The sequence below is a fragment of the Myxine glutinosa genome, chromosome 3 (assembly GCF_964187855.1).
Source record: "Myxine glutinosa chromosome 3, kmMyxGlut1.1, whole genome shotgun sequence".
Classification (NCBI taxonomy): domain Eukaryota; kingdom Metazoa; phylum Chordata; class Myxini; order Myxiniformes; family Myxinidae; genus Myxine; species Myxine glutinosa.
This window is the reverse complement of record NC_136263.1, coordinates 189,685,431-189,709,094: the sequence shown is the minus strand read 5'-3', so window position 1 is coordinate 189,709,094 and position 23,664 is coordinate 189,685,431. Positions and strand designations below refer to the sequence as shown.

The following is a 23,664-nucleotide window of genomic DNA, read 5'->3' as shown; positions in this document are numbered from 1 at the left end:
AAGGGCCTTATAAACTTAATGTATCTAAAATAGCTGGGAATGAAAATGAGATATTGTAAAGAAGTAAAAAAAAACAACAACAACAAAAACATCTGAAGTAAATAATCCCCAGTCCTCCACCACCGAAGGAATAATCCGGAGGTAATGATCCTCCGCCACCGAAGCTGGATGGAGGTTATGTTTTAACCTCTGTTTGTCTGTCCATCTGTCTGTCTGTCTGTCAGATATCTGAAAAAGTTATGGACAGATTCGGACTAAACTTTGAGCACAAGTTGGGTGTGTGACCAACGGATATAACCAAGGACAGATCGATTAGATTTTGGTGAAGATCCACATCCGGACACGAGAACTTTTAAAGTGATTCTTCACTATTGAGTGATAGGGCCACAAACAAATATATAGCACGATATTTCAAAACGTTGTGGATGACTTGTGACAAAACTTAGTGGATGAGTAGGTCGGTGATAAGAACAAGCCGATTCGATTTTGCGTCAGGTCCCGATCCAGATCCGACCTATCAGTGGGATACAAAAACGTAAACTGTTCAGCCTGGTGGAGGTATGCTCTCTCTATGGAGAACCGGTATAAGCTAAGATGCGTTAATGCGTTATCCTCCTGCACGATATTCACACAAAAGTAATCATTCTTGTAAAAGTTTCACAAACGTGGTGATTTAAACCACTTTTAAATGTACTCATGGTGTGAAAACCTTCAATTACCAAAACCTCCAGACAAAAAGATTTAAGGGTCGGACTCTGGAAGGAATGATGTAATCCAATGAGCTGCATATGTTGGCTGCTTTACGAGGAAAGTTTCCAGAAATATGATGTCAGCTATGGGATGTCTTAAGGACAGATGTACCTTTTATGAATCAAGTGCCCTGCTCAATAACTTCCAGAAGGTTTCCTATAAAACTACAAAAGCAGATTGATAGTCTACTTCAAAGAGTTGTGGTTCTGCCAACATTCATTGCTCAGTATATGCATCAAGAAGTCTCAGTGAGCATCCTCAAAACAGGCACTGGCGCAAACACCCCATAAAGAGCGGCGTTCAAGAAATAGCACCGATTATCAGTCTGCGAACAAGAGGTGTCTTCAACTAGCAGCAGAGAGTGTGCTCTGATTTATGCACTAAATACTTAGTGTAAACTGCTATTTGTACTCAAGGTTAAGAAAGGTGGAGTTGTAACATTTCTTCTTTTTTATTTACAGGAGTGAGGCTCATGGAAGAGCACCAAACATCAAGGGAATTAATGAACTGGATAGGATGAGAGGGATGAAGGAAGGAAACGGTGAAAAAAAGCAAGTGAGATGGTTGAGTTAGGAAAGGTTAATGGCGGTAATAAGTACACTCTTAGATGCACGGCTCAGAATTGGGAATGAGAGGAGATGGTGGTGTACTGCTCCTTGAAGTCCTGGAGGGAAGAGTGAGACAGAACAGCCTCTGGAAGATGGTTCCGTAGACAGGAGAAGTGAGGAATAAAAGAGTTGAGGGAGCCATTTTGGAGAATAGAGAGTGGAAAACAGACCACTAACAATGTCTGCGATGTCAGTGCACCAGATCCTGTGCTCCGGCCTCATCACAGGAGATTACAATAATGTTGAGAGCTTTAGATTCCATACAATCCAGGAGAGACAGATGTGATGCAAGTTTGCCAGCCCATAGCAGAGAGCAGTACTCCAAAGAGCTATGGACAAAGGCCTTGTGAATAGCTTTGATTTTCCAAGGAAATTGGAGGATGCCCAGTCTGTGACTTTATTTGGAGGCCAGCTTTGCTATGTGGTCGGTCCAGGAAAGGTTATGACTGATAGTGAAGCCTAGAAGTTCAAGAAACTTAACCTCTTCCAGTGGATGACCAAGGGATTGTATAGGCAGGTTCGGTTGACAATCACTCAGAAGCGATAGCGTAAGACTGTGACATTTTCCAGGATTGAAGAACATGTTACATTTATCAGACTAGCGGATCATAATTTCTAGACCAGCAGAAAGAGATGCAGCTGCTGACTTCTTAGCAGAGGGATGAGGGTACTGTACGACACAATGTGGAGTCGTCTGCAAAAAGGCAGAGAGGGCTTGCAGAGCATCACATAGGTCATTCGTATGGATGGGGAACAAAACTGGGCCCAAAACACTGCCTTGGGGAACTCCAGCCTCCATTGGGCGAGGAGAGGAGAGGGTTCCATTGACAAGAACACTGACTGTGTTGGAGTGGCAGAAGTCAGAAATTCAGGAATGAAGGTGGCCTTCTATGCCACACGCAGAGAGCTTGGTAAGCATAGCAGGATGCCAGACTATGTCTACTTCCTGAGATACGTGCAGGGAGATTGTCAGAGATCTTAAACCTACGTATATTGGAAGTTTCAGCTACAGATTACGTAACCACCCCAAACCTCAATCTCTGAAAGGTCATTTCCTCTTGGCAGATAGATACTCAAAGTGATGTCAGACAACTTTAAATATATTTTGTTCACGATGAAGTTGAATAAATGGTTCCTTTGTATAAGATTATTCAAAAATACATTATGAATGCCTGGATTAATTTTCTTAAACAAAAAGTGTGCTAAACAGTGAATAGAGGAGTTTTTTTCAGTGAGGGGGTTGTGAATAGTGCTGCCCATTATAGGCAGCATCTTTTGCCAATCTCAAGTTGACTCTCGGCTTTTAATTCAAGAATCAACCATGAGACATAGACTGGCACCACATGCAGGCCAGACTAGTCAAGGCAAGCCGATCGATCACCTCCTCCCTCAAAAGTCCTCATTGAACCAGATTGGTTTGTAATCAACAATCCAGTAATTGATCCACGCATGCAATGGTATCTTTCTTGAGAATAGCTCAGGTTCAAAAAGGTTAGAATCTAAATCCTTAATACTCTTGCCATCAGGTGGATTTGAACAAATTCCCTCTGCGATACCACTCCAGTGTCCTTACTAAAACACCAGCATTGCAGGGAAATCATCAAAATGATTCAGAATGTGGAACAAACTGACCTTTACACCCGGGAGACCTGGAGGTCCCCTCTGACCATCTGCTCCTAATCGGCCCTGTAGAGGAACACCCAGCAGTCACATCCCCTGATTATGATTCAATTTGAGATGATACGAGCTCTCATCCTACAGAGCCTGATACTGTAGTTCAAATATAGGTGTCATTCTGGAATTTAAACGCTTCCACGATACGAAAGATAAATCCTTACACCACCCTTATAACAATAAATGTACACAATACTACCATAGCACGCATTTCAAGGTGATTAAATACAATGAAAAATCTAGTAAAATACCGCTGAATGGCCAATTAGGTCCGTCGACATTTTACATTGACATGGCAGACAACATGGCGGAATTGCAACCCAAGCCACACCCCTCATCTTTGCCATTCTTTCCATTTTACTGCATTATTTTGTTTTCTTTTTTTTACACTTTCTCACACAGTCTCTATTTCAACCTATACTTCCCTTTTCCCTCTGTTTTCCAATTTTCTTTGTCTCACGCTGGCACCGCTGGTGGGTTACGTGAACTGATGACAATATCACTGTGTCTACCTGAGCTGTTTCCCCGTGTCGTGCACCATCCTTACCCTTCGTCCAGGCTTGCCAGGGAGGCCGGCCTCGCCCGGGGGGCCACGAGGACCCTGTGGGCAGACGGGGCGCCCGTGTTACCGCCTGCTGGGGCAGCTGGCACAGAGAGAGAAAGAAAGAAAGAGAAAGTGGCCCGGCCTGGTGCGCCTCAGCATGTCTGAACTATGTGCTGTGGTTGACCAGGTGTTGTTGGACCGTTTGGTGTGACGTGGCGTGAAGCGAGATGCAATGTGGTGCAAAGTTCTGAGTGATGTGGTAAAATAGCAAATCAGAATGGTTGACCCCTCACATGTAGAAAACTGACAAAGTGAAATAGCATTGCCACAGCAAAGGAGACAATACCTGGTGCCCATGTTCACCACCTTCTCCTAAGATTCCTGGTGCACCAGAAGGTCCCTAAACAGAAAAAAAAATCAAAATATCAATACATCCTCTCTCCGGATTTATTAAAGACTGAAATATTGTTGGAGACTACACATGTGATGACACATGGCATGGGGGTTGCTGTAAATGTTCCATGATGTAACGCATATGTTGAATATTCATCTATAATAATAAAAGACAATGGGTGTCAGTCAGTTAGTCAGTTAGTGTGTGTGTTTCCTCCATAACTCCAAAACCATGAAACCTAGCGGCCCCAAACTTTGCATGCACGCAAAGCGAATTTCAAAGGAGTGCACGAATGAAAACTGGGTGTTTGGGTGTGTTTAAACACCCTTTTTGAAGATGATTAATAAGGATGCTAACACAAAATAAATAAATTAGCCTTACCAAAATGGTGGTGCGCCATCTTGGTCAGCCCTCTGTCACAGCGCTGCTCGGTTATTTTGCCGCCATTTTGTTTTGAACTATTCAAACATGCCTTGCCTTGGAAACATGATCTACTCTCATGGACTAATTAAAGTATATAAATCAAAATCTAGGTTCGGGTTTGAGGATCGGATCTCCAGGACTAAACAGGTGCCGAAACTTAGAGTGAAATTTGTAAATTTTAAGAAATTACTGATTCTTATAGCTAAGCTTTAAGCAGGGTTGTCCTTCACCTTCTTCATATTGCCAAAGCATTAAACTTAACTTTTTCTACTGTTCCAACAAATATACTGAGTGAAGAAAGGTTAAGGAATGTGCCAAAAGTGTAACTTTATTGAGTGCAACAAAAATAATCTGGTGAAGTGTCGCTGTGTCGCTGTGAAGGCTGCCGCAGCCATGCCTGGGTACTCCGTGGAGGAAATCTCCTGGGTCAGGAAGGCAAATTCATGAAAATAAAGATTGAATGAATATAATAATTGACATAATGGGAGGATTATAATGAGTAAAGCAATGAGACAAGTGAACTAAGCGCTAATCATCGAACGCCTGATCTTCATAAGTACGAATCGCTTGCCAAGCCAGCCGTTCCTTATGAACCGTTTTGTTGGAGTGCTTGCTTGAGTGCTTAAGCCTTAAGTGGCTAAAGCTCGACAAGCTTATTACCTCCGCCACCAAGGTGGATGGAGGTTATGTTTTCACCCCTGTCTGTTTGTCCGTTTGTCTGTGAACAAAATATCTCAAAAAGTTGTGGACGGATTTGGATGAAATTTGGAAGAGAAGTAGTGTATGTGACAAGGACGAAATTATTAGATTTTGGTGAAGATCCGGATTCGGATCCGGCTATTAGAATTTTTAAAGTGATTCTTCACTATTGGGAGATAGGGCCAAAAACGATACATAGCAGGATATCTCAAAACGTTGTGGACGGATTTGGACGAAACTTGGTGGACCGGTTTGGTGTCTGACAAGGACGATTCGATTCGATTTTGGTGAAGATCTGAATATGGATTCGGATATGAGAATTATTTAATTATTAAGTGATTCTTCACCATTGGGAGAATGGGCCAAAAACTATATACAGCAGGATATCTCAAAAAGTTATTGACGGATTTGGACGAAACTTGTTGGACAGGTTCTGTGTGTGACAATGAAGAATCGATCCAATTTTGGTGAAGATCTGGATCCTGCTAGTAAAAATTTTAAGTGATTCTTCACCATTGAGTGAAATGGCCAACCAGGCGGAGGTATGCTCTCGACTGAGTGCCGTTCTAGTTGGTAATGGAACACCCCTGCTACCTCCTCCTACTCTGCCACCTCCTCCTGCTCCCCGCTCATTCCTCCTCCTGCTCCCCGCTCACCCCTGGGTGTTTGTGGGATTGCCCCCTCCCCCCACTCCCCTGGGTGTTTGCCCCCCCCCCCCACTCACCCCTCACAGGTTATCCTTCTGCTCACTTCTCACCCCTCCTCCTGCTGCCCACTCACCTCTCCTCCTGCTCCCCGCCCACCTCTCCCCCTGCTCCCCGCTCACCTCTCCTCCTGCTCCCCGCTTGCCCCTCCTTCTGCTCACCGCTCACCCATCCTTCTTCTCACTTCTCACCCCTTCTCTTCATCCCTGCTCAACCCCCCTCCTGATCTCTGCTCACCCCTCCAACTGCTCCCTGCTCAAACCTCCTCCTCCCCGCTCACCTGCTCCCCACTCACACCTCCTACACCCCACCTGAATTAGAACCCACCATTATGACATACTCTTAACAGGTTATCCTCCAGCAAAGACAGGCAAACTGTTTACCATTATTATCTCTGCCACCCCAAAGGTTGACAAAGGTTGTGTTTTCACCCCTGTCTGTCTGTTTCTTTGGCTGTCTGTGAGCAGGCTATCTCAAAACGTTATGGACGCATTCAGATGAAATTTGGTGGACAGGTTGGGTGTGTGACAAGGAAGAATTTATTCCATTTTGGTGAAGATCCGGATGCGAGAATTTTTTATTATTTTAAAAGTGATTTTGGTTAAGGTTTGAATCCCAGATCCAGCCTATCAGTGGGATTCAAATTGCAAATTGGGAACTTCCTGTGGCAGTATAAAAGATTTCCATCTGAAGCGTTTTCATCTCAAAGGATAACATCTTATTGTCCTCAACAAGTAAGAAAAACATCCCTCTTGAGTTACATTTTTCATTGTGGGAAACATTAAAGTTGTATGGACATACCTGGTGAATCAAGTGAGTAGGACAAAACCTTCCTTTTGAAAGACTTCAATTGGTCCTATTGATGGGATATATTGGTTTACAATTTTCAGAAAGTTTGGTTACTTTGCATAGTGTTTCATTCACCGGGGTATCCAGTGGAACTGTTCAGTTCAAGTTCCAATATAATTGTGCAAAATAATTTATGAATCACTTTGAATGAACCTTTGGTTTGTCACTTTCGGATGTGAAAATTCCAGTCATACTCAACAGAAGGTGCCATCAATAGTTGTTCCTCAGTACGAAAAGTGCTTCGTCAGGTATAATAATTTATTACAAGAAGTCTTCTTTATCAGAATGCTGAAGATGCTGCTATCAGAGCAAATCTGTAAAATGTTCACAAATTAAATGTGGGTGATTTCCACTTTTCGAAGGAAGATCCTTTCGAAGGAATTTACGGAAGAATTTACAGAAGAATTTACGTAAGAATTTACGGAAGAATCCTTCGAATTTCGAAGGAAGATCCGATCCTTTCGAAGGATTCGAAGGAATTTACAATGGGGATGGGAATCAAATATTTTCAGGGTGGCATAGTTACGAACCCGAAGGATGGGTAACCGCCACAATTTCGGTCTTCGAGGCCGGCCGATAGGCACAGTGTGACCGGCCAATTGGTGGAGTTTGTCCGCACAATGTGGGCGCATTCAGGATGAACTTTAGCCGGGGAGCGTTTGGGCACCCCGGTCTGATACTGCCGCCCACGCGCAGAACAACTTGTGAGTGCACGTGGGTCCCGGCGGTCCCACTGGCCTAGCGCTACCATGTTTAGACAGCGAAATCCGTCCCCGGGCACCGGCGCCTACTCCCGAAAGTTGAGAGAATAGCGGCGTCAGGCACGGTAGGACACCCGCGGAGCCCCGGCGGACCAGGGACGCGCGAGCCCACGCGTTAGCGTGCTACGGCGGAATCAACGGCTTCGGCCACGGCTGGGCCGTTTGTCTGGTTGATTTGTTTGTGAAATAAATGTTAGCTCTTTCACGAGCCTCGATTCAGTATACAAAAAAAAACCTTGATCTTTTCTACCCCCGCTAATTTCGGTCCCCTTGTGTTTTATACCTCTCCCCCCCCCCCCTCCCCTTCCCACGCCTCCTGCCCCCAAGCCCTCTCCCTCCCACACTTCTCCCTGCTCTCAAATGTTGTGGTTGTGTGCTTCCCCTTCTCTCCCCATCTTGTCTTCCGCTCCCTCTTTTTGTATATTTTGTTTGTCTGGTTGATTTGTTTGTGAAATAAATGTTAGCTCTTTCACGAGCCTCGATTCAGTATACAAAAAAAAAAAAAAAAAAAAAATGCAAACTACACAGATCAAGGCTAAGTGCACTACTTCTGCACCATGATGTCAGACGATTGAAAGGTGACATTCATATATCTCACAGGAATGACTGAATTGTGAAGCAATGCAATTGGTGCAAATCTCACCAGGGGACCAGAGCGACCGGTAAACCCCATGGGGCCTGTAGGACCTCGGAGCGCCAGCTGGAAGGAGGAAAATTGGCGGAAAAGAAGTAAAAGACAAAAACAGTTCATGGTTGTAGACAATAATCACAGTCAGAACAAAATGACAGTAGAGTTATCTTCCTCCCCTTCCCCCCGCTGCACTTCCCACCTTCAATATGCAGGCCCTTCCACTGCCTCGTGCTTTCTCAAACTTTTAATTACAAGTTCGGGTCTGGCAGAGCTGCTTGCTTCGGAGGTCATTTAAATAAATTAATTCCAAATACAAAAACAGCAATATTTTGACCCTTTTCTCTTCTCTTTGGTCCTTCAAACTCCCCTACTGTCACTTTTCTCCAATACCTCTCCGCTCCCCCCAGAAATTTCCCCCTTCTCCTATCCTAAAGCCCTCTTTCTGATCATATGTACACCAAAATTAATATCAACATCTGAAGAACACCAGTGTAGGCACAGAGCAAGTTATGATGTCTGACAGTATTGTAGTTGAGTTTAGGAAAGTGAAGTCCAGGTCCGAGTCAAAATTGCAGTCAAATCTGAGTCCCAAAGTGACCATAAAAGCTTTCAGCTTTGAAGTAAGCAAAGGTTATTTACAGTATATTATGAATATTTTTGTTGTCTTTAATAACTTGTACCTCATTAAATGATTTGGGAATGTGGGTGTCCCCTGATACCTCAGAGAGATGAGTGCCCCTGCCTTGCATAACCCCAGGTCACCTGTGGGCAAGGTGTAGTACCTGTCAGCCCCCCTTACCAGGGTAACGGTCCACAGCCATGCGGATTAAATGGCAGATGGCTCTGAACATCTGGTGGATGAGAGTCCAGTCGACTCCAACAGCACGGGCGGAAGAGGATGAATTCCCCAACGGCAAACAGAAGGACGGAGAGGAGTGGCGAACCCTGTCTATGCCACACACTTACCGGTGTGTACCAGCCATATAAAGGCAATATAATGGCAAACACGCCATCATTTCCCGAGGAGACTCGACTTCATCAAATGATGTAATTAAGAAGCATCCCAAAATGCAAAGCCTGTCCGTCTCCGTTTTGTACTCCAATCAAACGTCATAAAAACAACAGCTCAAAAAATGTAACATTTATTGATCGGCGTTCTCCATGTTCTCATAGTAAAGGTTTTTGAAAGATTTATGACAAAAGCTCAAATGGTAAAAAAAAAAACCAAAAGGTGTGGCCTGGACAGAGATACTGATAACACACACACACACACACACACACACACACACACACACACACACACACACACACACACACACACACACACACACACACACACACACACACACACAATCCCTTCTCCGGATGGGCTAATTAGGACATCACTAGAATATAAGACCCGTCGCTTCGCTCACGGAAATACCAATATTTGCTGATGGCTAATCTATGGGGGAAAAAAAAAAAAAAGGATTCCTGTTGCCATGTTGGCAACTTCAGAATCATTGGAATCTCCCGCGATGAAGCTAACTCCGAGGGCCTCTCGCTTACTCACCGCAGGCAGGTTGGTGGTCTTTCCGTCTTTTACCGACTCCTCTCCGGCCTTGCCCCCCCAGCTCTCTCTGGGCTCTGTCCCCCAAATATTCCTCCAGGTCGCACAAGATCTGCCTGCAACCCTCTTATGGTTAAACTGACAAAAAGGAAGACTCTCTGCTCACCTTCACTCCTTCATTCCTCTTTTCTCCCGCCTCTGGAACAAACTCCCTCACTCTCTTCAATCCCAGTCCACCCTCCAGGTCTTTAAAACATCTGTTCACCACCATCTCTTATCTTCCCCCCATCCAAAACCTTGATCTTTTCTACCCCCGCTAATTTCACCCCAGATCCACATTTTAGAAATACCAACATCTTTTCTTGAAGTCCTTGCAGTGTCCTTGTGTTTTAGAACTTCTCCCAACCCCCCCCCCCCCCCTTCCCCCAAGCCGTCTCCCTCCCACAGATCTCCCGATGTCCTTGCTCTCAAATGTTGTGTTTGTGTCCTTCCCCCTCTCTCCCCATCTTGTCTACCGCTCCCCTTATTATATGTTTTATGTGTCTGTTTGATTTTTTTGGTGATTGATGTTAGCTCTTTCACAAGCCTCGATGCTGTATACAAAAAAAAAAAAAACCGTCACGTGTTGGCATGTGCAGTTTTGATACGTGTGTGCATGTACCCATAAAAAAAAAAAATTCAAAGAAATTGTTTTTTTTTGCATCACACACTCCCGGGAGTTACCCAAATGCACCGAAGTTGGATTTATTGAAATCCGTTAATCCGTTCTCAAGTTATAATACGACACAAACAGACAAACAAACAGACAAACAAACAGACAAACAAACAGACAAACAAACAGACAGACAGACACGGCTCCTTTTATATAATATATATATTCCTCTTCAAGCCTAATTTAAATTGCATAGTTTGGGTACATTGGTTTTGTACAATAACAGCAGAAAGAAAAACGATGTTAGCATTGAATACGTGACATACCCAGCTAGGTATGACCTTCTATCCCTGCGAGTATAGGTATGTAATATGCAGAGATACTGCAATTCCATCATTCAGGGGATTGCAGACAATGCCCCGATGTGCAAATGGATAGTTATTATAGATTTTAAAATGAAAAATAATGTTTAAAAAGTTAGTACAGGGTGATAGGATAACGTCATACTAACGAGGGAAAGGTTAATATGGGTTTTGCATCAAAACAAGATGAGGTTTAACCAGAAAAAGTGAGCAGGCCAACATTGTGTGTTAACTGTGCAATTACTTATCAGGATGGAAACGATGAAGAAATTATTTCTACATTACGAATAAAACTATTATTTACACTGGACCAAAGTTAAGGAATTCGCTACATGTGAACATTAGGCAAACTATTGGTTTTAATAGCTTTAAACACAATCTCAAAGGTTTGTTATTGGAAATGTATATAACAAATTGATGTGCGAATCACAGATATAATTAATAAATTAGTAATGAGTGACGTCGGGATGCTAATGCAAAGTATTGCATACTGGTACCAGATGACTCCTCCTCCTACACCCTCATTTGGTACCAGCTGATTCCTCCTCCTACACCCTCATCGACCCATTCGTTACCAGCTGACTCCTCCTCCTACACCCCCATTTGGACCCAGCTGACTCCTCCTCCTACACCCCCATTTGGTACCACTGATTCCTCATCCTACACCCCCATTTGGAACCAGCTGACTCCTCCTCCTACACCCCCATTTGGTACCAGCTGACTCCTCCTCCTACACCCTCATTTGGTACCAGCTGATTCCTCCTCCTACACTCCCATCAACCCATTCGTTACCAGCTGACTCCTCCTCCTACACCCTCATTTGGTACCAGCTGATTCCTCCTCCTACACTCCCATCAACCCATTCGTTACCAGCTGATTCCTCCTCCTACACCCCATCTCCCATTTGGTACCAGCTGATTCCTCCTCCTACACCCCATCGCCCCATTTGGTACCAGCTGACTCCTCCTCCTACACCCCCATTTGGAACCAGATGTCTCCTCCTCCTATACCCCCATTTGGTATCACAGATTCCTCCTCCTACACCCCCATTTGGAACCAGCTGACTCCTCCTCCTACACCCCCATTTGGTACCAATGATTCCTCATCCTACACCCCCATTTGGAACCAGCTGACTCCTCCTCCTACACCCCCATTTGGAACCAAATGAGTCCTCCTCCTACACCCCCATTTGGAACCAGATGACTCCTCCTCCTACACCCCCATTTGGTACCAGTTGATTCCTCCTCGACACCCCATCGCCCCATTTGTTACCAGCCGATTCCTCCTCCTACACCCCAACGCCCCATTTGGTACCAGCCGATTCCTCCTCCGACACCCCATCGCCCCATTTGGTACCAGCCGATTCCTCCTCCTACACCCCATCGCCCCATTTGGTACCACTGATTCCTCCTCCTACACCCACATTTGTAACCGGCTGATTCCTCCTCCTACAGCCCATCGCCCCATTTGGTACCAGCTGATTCCTCCTCCTACACCCCATCTCCCATTTGGTACCAGCTGATTCCTCCTCCTACACCCCATCGCCCCATTTGGTACCAGCTGACTCCTCCTCCGACACCCCCATTTGGAACCAGATGTCTCCTCCTCCTATACCCCCATTTGGTATCACAGATTCCTCCTCCTACACCCCCATTTGGAACCAGCTGACTCCTCCTCCTACACCCCCATTTGGTACCAATGATTCCTCATCCTACACCCCAATTTGGAACCAGCTGACTCCTCCTCCTACACCCCCATTTGGAACCAAATGAGTCCTCCTCCTACACCCCCATTTGGAACCAGATGACTCCTCCTCCTACACCCCCATTTGGTACCAGTTGATTCCTCTTCGACACCCCATCGCCCCATTTGTTACCAGCCGATTCCTCCTCCTACACCCCAACGCCCCATTTGGTACCAGCCGATTCCTCCTCCGACACCCCATCGCCCCATTTGGTACCAGCTGATTCCTCCTCCTACACCCCATCGCCCCATTTGGTACCACTGATTCCTCCTCCTACACCCCCATTTGTAACCGGCTGATTCCTCCTCCTACAGCCCATCGCCCCATTTGGTACCAGCTGATTCCTCCTCCTACACCCCATCTCCCATTTGGTACCAGCTGATTCCTCCTCCTACACCCCATTGCCCCATTTGGTACCAGCTGATTCCTCCTCCAACACCCCATCGCCCCATTTGGTACCAGCTGATTCCTCCTCCTACACCCCATCTCCCATTTGGTACCAGCTGATTCCTCCTCCTACACCCCATTGCCCCATTTGGTACCAGCTTATTCCTCCTCATACACCCCCATTTGGAACCAGCTGACTCCTCCTCCTACACCCCCAGTTGGAACCAGCTGACTCCTCCTCCTACACCACCATTTGGTACCACTGATTCCTCATCCTACACCCCCATTTGGAACCAGCTCATTCCTCCTCCGACACCCCATCTCCCATTTGGTACCAGCTGATTCCTCCTCCGACACCCCATCTCCCATTTGGTGCCAGCTGATTCCTCCTCCGACACCCCATCTCCCATTTGGTACCAGCTGATTCCTCCTCCTACACCCCATCTCCCATTTGGTACCAGCTGATTCCTCCTCTGACACCCCATCTCCCATTTGGTACCAGCTGATTCCTCCTCCGACACCCCATCTCCCATTTGGTACCAGCTGATTCCTCCTCCTACACCCCATCTCCCATTTGGTACCAGCTGATTCCTCCTCCTACACCCCATCTCCCATTTGGTACCAGCTGATTCCTCCTCCTACACCCCATCTCCCATTTGGTACCAGCTGATTCCTCCTCCTACACCCCATCACCCCATTTGGCATCAGCTGATTCCTCCTCCAACACCCCATCTCCCATTTGGTACCAGCTGATTCCTCGTCCTACACCCCCATCCCCATTTGGTACCAGCTGATTCCTCCTCCCACATCCCCATTTGGTACCAGCTGATTCCTCCTCCTACACCCCATCTTCCATTTGGTACCAGCTGATTCCTCCTCCTACACCCCATCACCCCATTTGGCATCAGCTGATTCCTCCTCCAACACCCCATCTCCCATTTGGTACCAGCTGATTCCTCGTCCTACACCCCCATCCCCATTTGGTACGAGCTGATTCCTCCTCCCACATCCCCATTTGGTACCAGCTGATTCCTCGTCCTACACCCCCATCCCCATTTGGTATGAGCTGATTCCTCCTCCCACATCCCCATTTGGTACCAGCTGATTCCTCGTCCTACACCCCCATCCCCATTTGGTATGAGCTGATTCCTCCTCCCACATCCCCATTTGGTACTGGCCGATGCCTCCTCGTACACCCCCATCCTCATTTGGTACTGGCTGTGTCCTCCTCCTGCACCACCATCCTCATTTGGTACTGGTTGATGTCTCCTCCTACACCCCCATCCCCATTTGGTACTGGTTGATGTCTCCTCCTACACCCCCATCCTCATTTGGTACTGGCCTCCTCCTCCTCCTACACCCCCATCCCCATTTTGTACCAGCTGATTCCTCCTCCTACACCGCCATCCTCATTTGGTACTGGCCTCCTCCTCCTCCTACACCCCCATCCTCATTTGGTACTGGCCTCCTCCTCCTCCTCGTCCTCTTACACCCCCATCCCCATTTGGTACCAGCTGATTCCTCCTCCTGCACCGCCATCCTCATTTGGTACTGGCCTCCTCCTCCTCCTACACCCCCATCCTCATTTGGTACTGGCCTCCTCCTCCTCCTACACCCCCATCCCCATTTGGTACCAGCTGATTCCTCCTCCTACACCCCCATCCCCATTTGGTACCAGCTGATTCCTCCTCCCACCTCCCCATTTGGTACCGGCTGATTCCTCCTCCGACACCCCCACCCCCATTTGGTACCAGCTGATTCCTCCTCCCACCTCCCCATTTGGTACCGGCTGATTCCTCCTCCGACACCCCCACCCCCATTTGGTACCAGCTGATTCCTCTTCCCACATCCCCATTTCTGCGAAACATTCTTTCTGTTTAGCTTCTGTTTGTTCACCTCGTTATTATTCTCATCATAGTTTTCTTATGTCACAATATTTATTTATTTATTTCAGTCTCTTATTATTTTTTTAAATCACAATCCATTGCCATGATCTTTTTTACCAGCTCTCCTTTTAATCACGTTCCTCCACTGTTCTCATTATACGACGTGTTTCTTACATTTTGTGTTTGATTCATTCAAGAGTGGGAATAAACAGACCGGAATATTGGTGTGTATTAATATCATTGTGTATTAGGTGTGCACCAGCCACACTCCAAGGGTCTTCATTCCCTCCCCATGCTCCATTCCACCCTATCTTACCCCCATGGGCAAAACACTGACTGGTGCATAAGAACTAGTGCTATGTAAAGCTATGGTCTACTTTGTAATTGTAAGTTTACATTTGAAACGCAGTGACTTTTTACCCCAAAGTGGAGCAAAAAGTCACAGCCTGGGAAACTTCAATAGATCTTCATTTTTCATATGAACGTTTAAGTTGTCTCTCAAAAGAAGTTGGCACAATCTGCTCCTAACAAGTGTCAATGGATGGTAGTTGTTGTCTTTTATATAACTAAGGCTAATAAGAAAATTATGTCAGCATGTCCCAATTTTAAGACTTTTAGCCCCTCCCCCACCCACCCCCCCCCCCCCCCTCTGCCATACTTCTTGTTGTAAAATCGTGCTCCATGCAATTTGGTTTAGATTGATCAATAAGACCTATTCGATTACACCTTCCATGAATGATGCGAAGAGTGATTGGGATTAGTTAACATGGGGGAAAAGGTATTAAGGTTGTGATTTCCGGTTCTTGACGTACAGGTCTGTTCTTCCTCCCCTCACTCTGCTGGTACCTATAACCGTCAGTCACCTTGTGCTTTCTCCTTTACAAACCATACACCTTTAGAGGAAGCCTTACATGCCACAAGCACAACTCTGATCTGCAACAGATTTGCAACGACAGCTTTTAAGCTGCAACAACATTCACGTACACCGCTTCAACAACCCCGATTCCCAATATGCATCATGGCACTCCAAAGGCATTACCTTGCAGGTGGTCTGTGCTATCCCCATCTGGTTATCTCCACCAGCAAACGTGGACAGACGTTTTCACCCCAGTCTGTCTGTCTATTTGTCTGTCAACAGGATGTCTAAAAAAGTTGTGGACGGATTCAGACAAAATTTGGTGGAGAGGTTGCATGTGTGACAAGGAAGAATTGATGCAATTTTGGTGAAGATTCGAATCCGGATCCAGATCAGATAATTTTTTAAGTGATTTTCCACCATGAGTAATAGGGCTAAAACCGACAGTCACTAATACAAAAAAATAATAATCAAGAAATAGGGACAGTTTGGAGAAACTTTTTATCCCATATTTTTTTTCATTGGCACCGTCGTTTATATTATGGGTGCATATTATGTGCATCCATCTGAGCTATCAATTTAGCAATAAGTTGGAAACTCAGGATTGTTTCTTGATTTTTTTTAATTTTTAGCCGCGTCGCAGACGCTGCTCATGGAGTGCCCTCTGCTGTTGTTGTTGTTCTTCTTCTTGTTCTTCTTGTTCTTGCAGAGAAGACAAAACCTCAAAGCTCCACCCATTCTGGGAACCATAGCTCCACCCATTCTGGGAGAGCCTTCATATAAACAAATATCCACCATTTTATTAACTCGCATAGCTTTAAGGCCTGTTTTGTAGGCCCGTGGTGTCTTCCTCTCTCACACAGTTTTATTTCAAATCAAATTCGATATATCATTTCATTTTTCACAGTCGCTAACATAGTTTTAGACTCGGTTGAAAAAAAACTGGAAGAAAATCCGATGAAAGTTGCCCTTTATAGACCGAAATGAATTCTCAAAGGCCTGTAACTTCAAGTCCATTGAGATTTTTTTTTTTTTATCGCGGCATGGTCAGTCATACACCGCCCGAAATAACAGACGGGAAAATGCCGAGATATATACACAAAGAATTAAGTTAAGCACCCCCCCCCCGTTTTTTTACAACCTCGCACATTACAAGTTTGTTGTCGTCAAAACAGTGTAATATACCCATGATATTGCTATATTTTCTGGAGAAGTGATATTATGGTCACATAAAAACATAACAATCATGCCGTTTTCAATATTTTATTCTGAATAATTTAAGGTGAAATTTTTTGGGAATTTTAGGCATATTTTCACCTCAATTTAAGTATGGAGCTATAGGTCCATCACGGACAGTGTGGATGACGTTTATGTTTTCTAACGTACAGTCATTGTTCTGAGAAGACCTCTAGCGATCTTTGCGTCAATAACGTGTGTAGGACCCACGTGATCGGATCACTGACTCAACCCTACGTCTCATAGACCCTGTAAGCCGTCGTATGCGTTGCTGTGGCAGGTTGAACCCCCTCGAGCACGTTTGGGACATGTTGGGACGACAAATTGCGAAGATGGTCCCTCCAATAGCCAATCTGGATGAATTGGAACGTGCATTACATCGGGAATGGAACAACCTGCCACAGCAACGCATACGACGGCTTACAGGGTCTATGAGACGTAGGGTTGAGTCAGTGATCCGATCACGTGGGTCCTACACACGTTATTGACGCAAAGATCGCTAGAGGTCTTCTCAGAACAATGACTGTACGTTAGAAAACATAAACGTCATCCACACTGTCCGTGATGGACCTATAGCTCCATACTTAAATTGAGGTGAAAATATGCCTAAAATTCCCAAAAAATTTCACCTTAAATTATTCAGAATAAAATATTGAAAACGGCATGATTGTTATGTTTTTATGTGACCATAATATCACTTCTCCAGAAAATATAGCAATATCATGGGTATATTACACTGTTTTGACGACAACAAACTTGTAATGTGCGAGGTTGTAAAAAAACGGGGGGGGTGCTTAACTTAATTCTTTGTGTATATATATTTTGTTTAAATCGCGGCATGGTCAGTCATACACCGCCCAAAATAACAGATGGGAAAATGCCGAGATATATTAAAAATTCGTCCATTTGATGACAATCGTCACGATGAAATATTTAATTTATACGTCGTCACAATACTGTGGAGAGAGGAGCATAGCTTCGTTCACGTGTCGGCACACACGGGAAATTGCCGAGATATATATTTTTTAAATCGCGGCATGGTCAGTCATACACCGCCTGAAATAACAGACGGGAAAATGCCGAGATATATTAGTAATTCGTCGCCACACACGGGAAAATGCCGAGATATATTAAAAATTCGTCGTCACACACGGGAAATTGCCGAGATATATTTTCACTTTGCACAAAAATAACATCAAGTAATCGAATCAATAGGAATGTCCTGTGCCTATAACATCGACGTTATAGGCACAGCTGCATCTAGGCATTGTGTAACATCGACGCGGTTTTTGTTTTAATTAAAACTTTTTGTACTTGTTTTATTGGTGACTGTCCCTATTCACCCGTAAAACGGGGTGAATAGGGACAGCCATAAAAATCCTATTTATTCCTATTTAACCCATATATGGGGTTAATAGGGACTATAAGTTGCTTTTAAAAAAAACAAGAGAACACTTTCAACCCAAATATCAACAAATCAGTATGGTTATCAATTTTCAGCGAAAAAAGTTTCCGAACTTTTTTTCAGTTTGTGTCCCTATTCACCTTGCTGTCCCTATTCACCCCATTTCATGGTATTTATGGTGGGTATTCATTTAATTACCTTCGCAAAAGCGGAAGGTTATGTTTTGATCGCTGTGTATTTATTTGTATGTCTGTGTGTGTGTGTGTGTGTGTATGTTATTCGCATAACTCAAAAAGTATTCAACCGAATTGCATGAAATTTGGTGGGATGATTGGTTATTATACGGGACACATTTGATTAGATTTTGGGAGCAATCGGGTCAAAGGTCAAGGTCAAGGTCACGAAAAGGTCAAAATCGTATTTTTACCATAGTATCGTATTTACCATAGTAATGGTATTTACCATTTTTACCAAATTTTACCATTTTACCATTTTACCAAAATCATTTTACGTCAATTTTTATCCAATTGGCATGCAACTAATGCCAAAATGTTCAGAATTCAATGCCCGATCTTGTGATATACGACATGACCCAGTGAAGACATTACCCTTGTTAGCGGTTGGGGGTCAAAGGTCAGGGGGGTCACGACCTTGCAAAATGTGCGTTTTTTGTCATAACTCGGTCAATTCTTATCCGATTTGCATGAAATCAGCACCAAACTGTTCACTGTTCTGTTCCCTACACTCCCATGCCAAGTACAGAACAGTAGCTGCGGCGAAGGTATGCGCTCTACCGAGTGCCCGTTCTAGTTGTGCATTTGGTGATGTTCTATATCGACATACCAAATTATTGTGCCTTTTGTATTTCGTTAGGTTAGTTAGGTTTGTTGTGTAAGGTGTGCAGACATCAGCCTTCAGGAACGCATCTTCGATTTATAAATAACACGTCTATGGGAAAATATTTTTCGCTATACACACTACTTTCGTAAATACATCTAGTTCGTAAAGCGAGGAGGGCCAGTATTTCAAATGAATGAAAACTATGTATTTAAAGAAAATAAAGGGTGAAGCAGGATAGTCAGCAGCTAAACCGGCCTCCCTGAGGACCATCCTCAGATGATTGTGTTCCTCAACAAGGTAATGCTTTAGTTAACCCAGATAACTCGGCTGTAGGAGGTGGCCATTCTGGATTGGCCAATGGGCAACATTTATCGAAATTTACAGCATGTAAATGGGGGATTTACAATTTACAGCAATGGGAAAAATTGATTTACAAATCAAAGTTGTCCTGTATTTACCACTAACGATATATTCAGTTGTACAGCAACAGCTAGATATTTTAAAATTAAAAGAAAACTTTGAGATAAACACATGTAAAACCTCAAACATCGTTTATTTATTAACTTGTAGCAAATGTGCAACGCAATATGTTGGGGGACATATGCAGAGGTGTAATGTAATAATGATCATGCACACAGTACCGGCCGACAAATCCAAATAAAGCTTCTGGTTGTCCACTACTTACTCATGGCTTTACTTATGGATACTGTGAGAACATTAGAGGGTTCATTGTTCAAGTAGGTGAAAAGGTATGGCGTAATGGGCGGAAAAAATTATGGGATGGAAGATAAAGCACAATATTACATAAGCATAGAGAACTTTTCTGGATTAAATAATTAATAAATGTATACCAGTATGGATTAAATTAAATAATTAATAAAATATGTGTACAAGATAAACACAAAAGATAAATCACCTCCATTTTTAGCACTTTACCTAGACTCTCGGAGACACAGTGTACATAATTATGGAGGTAAACGTCTAGTTACGATGATTGGTTACATCTTAGCAAATTGAACATCACTGGATTAATTAATAGCAGTAAAAAACGATTAATACCTTAGAAAAAGAACAAGTGAAAGAGGTTTGGAAAATTGTTAACTGGAGAAGATGATCAAGTGCAACTTCCTATCCAACACATGGAAGCCATTCTGGAGGTGATTGACCATAAAATGCACAAAAACAAACCTAAAGAACTTGATAGTAGAAAAGGAAACGACAATCACAGAAACACAATAGAAAACAAAAAATAGAGAAGAAGACGAAGAAGACTAAGGTGTCAAGATTGGACTCATTGATCAAGATATTATACCAGGCTTGACAAGTGAGACATTGTGGAAGAGATCTCCATGGTTACAACTTATACCTCGGATGTTTGTCAGCCAGATAGTCAGATTATTTGGGCTGCGAAGGTGACCGATGAAGAAGAAGAAGAAGAAGAAGACTAAGTTGTCAAGATTGGACTCATTGATCAAGATGGTACCAGGCTTTACAAGTGAGACATTGTGGAAGAGATCTCCATGGTTACAACTTATGCCTCGGATGTTTGTCAGCCAGATAGTCAGATTATTTGGGCTACGCTACGAAGGTGACCGTTGAAGAAGAAGAAGAAGAAGACGAGAAAGAAGAAGACTAAGGTGTCAAGATTGGACTCATTGATCAAGATGATTCCAGGCTTTACAAGTGAGACATTGTGGTATAGAATCTTTTGTGTGCTTCCCTCTCTCTCCCCATCTTGTCTCCCACTCCATTTATTATATGTTTTATGTGTCAGTTTGTGTTTTTTGTGATTAATGTTAGCTCTTACACGAGCCTCGATCTTATTTAAAATAATAATAATAATAATAATAATAATAATAATCTCCATGGTTACAACTTATACCTCGGATGTTTGTTAGTCACAGTCAGATTATTTGGGCTAGGTGATGAAATGGATGATGGGCGACATTATTCCCGTAGCCAACATAATAACAGCAGTCCAGGTTCTCCGACTGCTGTCCCATCCCTTGGTAAGCCATGTGACGGATGATGCAGTAGAGAAACTGCATCAAGACTCTGCCATACTGCTTACTGCAACAATGCACCCGTAAGCTGGACAGTCTACCCAATCAGAAACAAGCAAATTCTTTACTGACCTGCTGACAAAGCAAGGACCGATGAGGTGTTTGAACCAAGATGAAATAGCACTCTGCCAAACAATTCCTCCCAAATATTATTTGAGTGGTCCAAAGAGAGGAAACTCATGATGTGCCAAGTGTCCAAAGACAGCATACCTGGCATTATAGCACAAGGTGAGCACATGATACAGTCCTAAAACAGCATACCTGGCCATCATATGTGTGTTACGGTGCTTTGCTGGTTTTCTCACGTTCAATAAATTCCATGTTGATTAAAACATCGAGGTCAAAAAACACTATTGCTATAATTTTCTGGCAGAAGGATGAACCTATTTATGATGGAGACCCAGAATGTCTCCACTTGGTTTCAACTCGCTTTGACTCTGGTATAGAATGATGGACCCAGACCTCATTACATTTCACAATTTTCTTCAATAAATCATCTTGCTCACCATAGTAGTGGTCCATAACCCCCCCCCCCCCCCCCCCACGTTAACTCCACACCCCCAAGCTCACCTATTCCCAAATTTCCAGTCTTTCCTTCCTGAGCGTCTGCTCTTGTATCTATCATTTCCACCGCGTACATCTTCCACTACCCCTCATTCTTACCCACATCCCTTGTTTGTCTGTCTCCATCCATTTTCGTTCTTCTGCCGTGGTCTTGGCGTCCCCCCCCCCACCTTCTCTCTTTCTGCTGTTACTTTTGTTCTGTTGAATCCTGATCCATTCAGTGTTATAGCCCTTCCATAAGCCTTGACTCTGTATGTAACAAGGTTCAGACATACATGGCATCAGACATACATGGCGGCGGCCATCTTGGATTTTGACGTGGGTTGCACCCACACACTAAATTCGAATGCGGTCCTTCGCTTACGCACGCACGCACGCACTCCCGCACGGACAGACGGACGGACGGGAAAACCATAGTCCCCCTTTCGCTCCGCGGTGCGACAGGGGACAAAAAAAGTCCAAATTAAATATAGATATTCTGAAATAAAAAGATGAAATTCCATAAGATGTTGTGCAAAGTTGAAGAAGTATTTGACTCATGATGGAGGTTGTACACACATTGCATAAAAATAAGTCAATTTATAAAATACCAAATCTTTGTATTAAAGCTTTTTATCTTCATATGCAAACTTGTAGAACTGCAACCTTTCATACAAAGATAAAAGGTCGGAGGTGGCATCCCATAGCACAAGGTGCGTCCCCCAGTGGCAGGCTCTGAAAAATTAATTTCCTGTGACCCTATCCACATACACACTGCATTTCATTAGCAAGTACAGTATTACAACTTGGATGTTAGTTTATCAAAAATGGTATGCAAGAAGTAATCTTAGAGTCACATTGTACAGTGACCTGCAAAAAGTATTCACCCCCTCCAAAGTTTTCACCTCTTGATGCCACCTGAGCTTATTTCATGATGCTTTCAAATCAAACATAAATATATAAGAGTCTTCACAAACTATTCCAAAGAGATAAAGCTAAAAATGCAGATAAAATGTGAATAAGTTAGATTAACAGAGAAAATCAGATGATTCTCAGTTGCATAAGTATTCAAACCCTTTGCCTAATTAATCCTAAATCACTTCAGGAGCAAATTATTTGTTGGAAAGGTTACAGAATACGTGTAATAGGTTTCACCTTTATGTAATCAGTGGATTCATTTAAAAATTAAGCTCTCCCACCTATCTAAGGAGTTTTAAGATGCAACTCACTTGTTCAACCAACAAGGCAAATATGAAGACCAAGGAGCTTTCCAAAGAAGTCAGACATAAAGTGGTGGAGAAGCACCGTTCAGGAGAGGGTTATATGAAGATTTCAAAGTCACTCATTATCCCTTTGAGTACAGTGAAATCCATCATTAAGAAGTGGAACACACATCATACCACCCAGACTCTACCCAGATCAGTTCGCCCATCCAAACTCAGCAACTGGGCAAGCAGAAAACTTGTTCGGGATGTCGTTGTAAATCCAACAATGACTTTGAAAGATCTGCAAGGCTCTATGTCCGAGATGGGGGGAGGGGGGAGTCAGTGTTCAATAAATCAACAATATCCCGTTCCTTTCACAAAGCTTGCCTTTATAGACAAGTGACAAGAAAGAAGCCATTACTGAAAAAGACGCATGTGAAATCTCATATGGAGTTTGCAAAAAAGCATCTTAATGATACTGCAGTTATGTGGAGAAACGTTTTGTGGTCAGACAAGACAAAAAATGAACTTTTTGGTCTAAATTCAAAGTGTTACGTCTGGCGCAAACATATCACTGCACATCACCCAGTCGACACGATCCCTACTATCAAGCGCAGTGGTGGCAGCATCATGTTATGAGGCTGCTTTTCATCGGCAGGGACTGGCAAGCTAGTCAGGATATAATGGACGATGGACGGTGCAAAGTACAGGAGAATCCTTGATGAAAACCTGCTCGAGTCAGCCATTAATCTGAACCTGGGTAGGAGATTCCCATTTCAGCAGGACAATGATCCGAAGCACAAAGCTAAAGCCACACTGGAGTGGCTGGTTAAGAAGAAAATACATGTTCTTTGAGTGGCCCAGTCAAAGTGCTGACTTGAACCCAATTTAACATTGAT

At 43.9% G+C, this 23,664-nt stretch overlaps 1 protein-coding gene across 1 annotated transcript in view; it reads right to left on the bottom strand.

Annotated features, from left to right (window-relative positions):
- The window catches only part of LOC137422950 (uncharacterized), a 295,425-nt gene that overhangs the window by 152,869 nt on the left and 118,892 nt on the right, over positions 1-23,664 (bottom strand). The window contains exons 14-17 of the mRNA XM_068109635.2: positions 8,050-8,106; positions 3,923-3,976; positions 3,580-3,633; positions 2,991-3,044 (exon numbers count right to left, since the gene is read on the bottom strand). Of these exons, the coding sequence (XP_067965736.2) occupies positions 2,991-3,044; positions 3,580-3,633; positions 3,923-3,976; positions 8,050-8,106 (219 nt within the window). The remainder of the gene's footprint in view (positions 1-2,990; positions 3,045-3,579; positions 3,634-3,922; positions 3,977-8,049; positions 8,107-23,664) is intronic.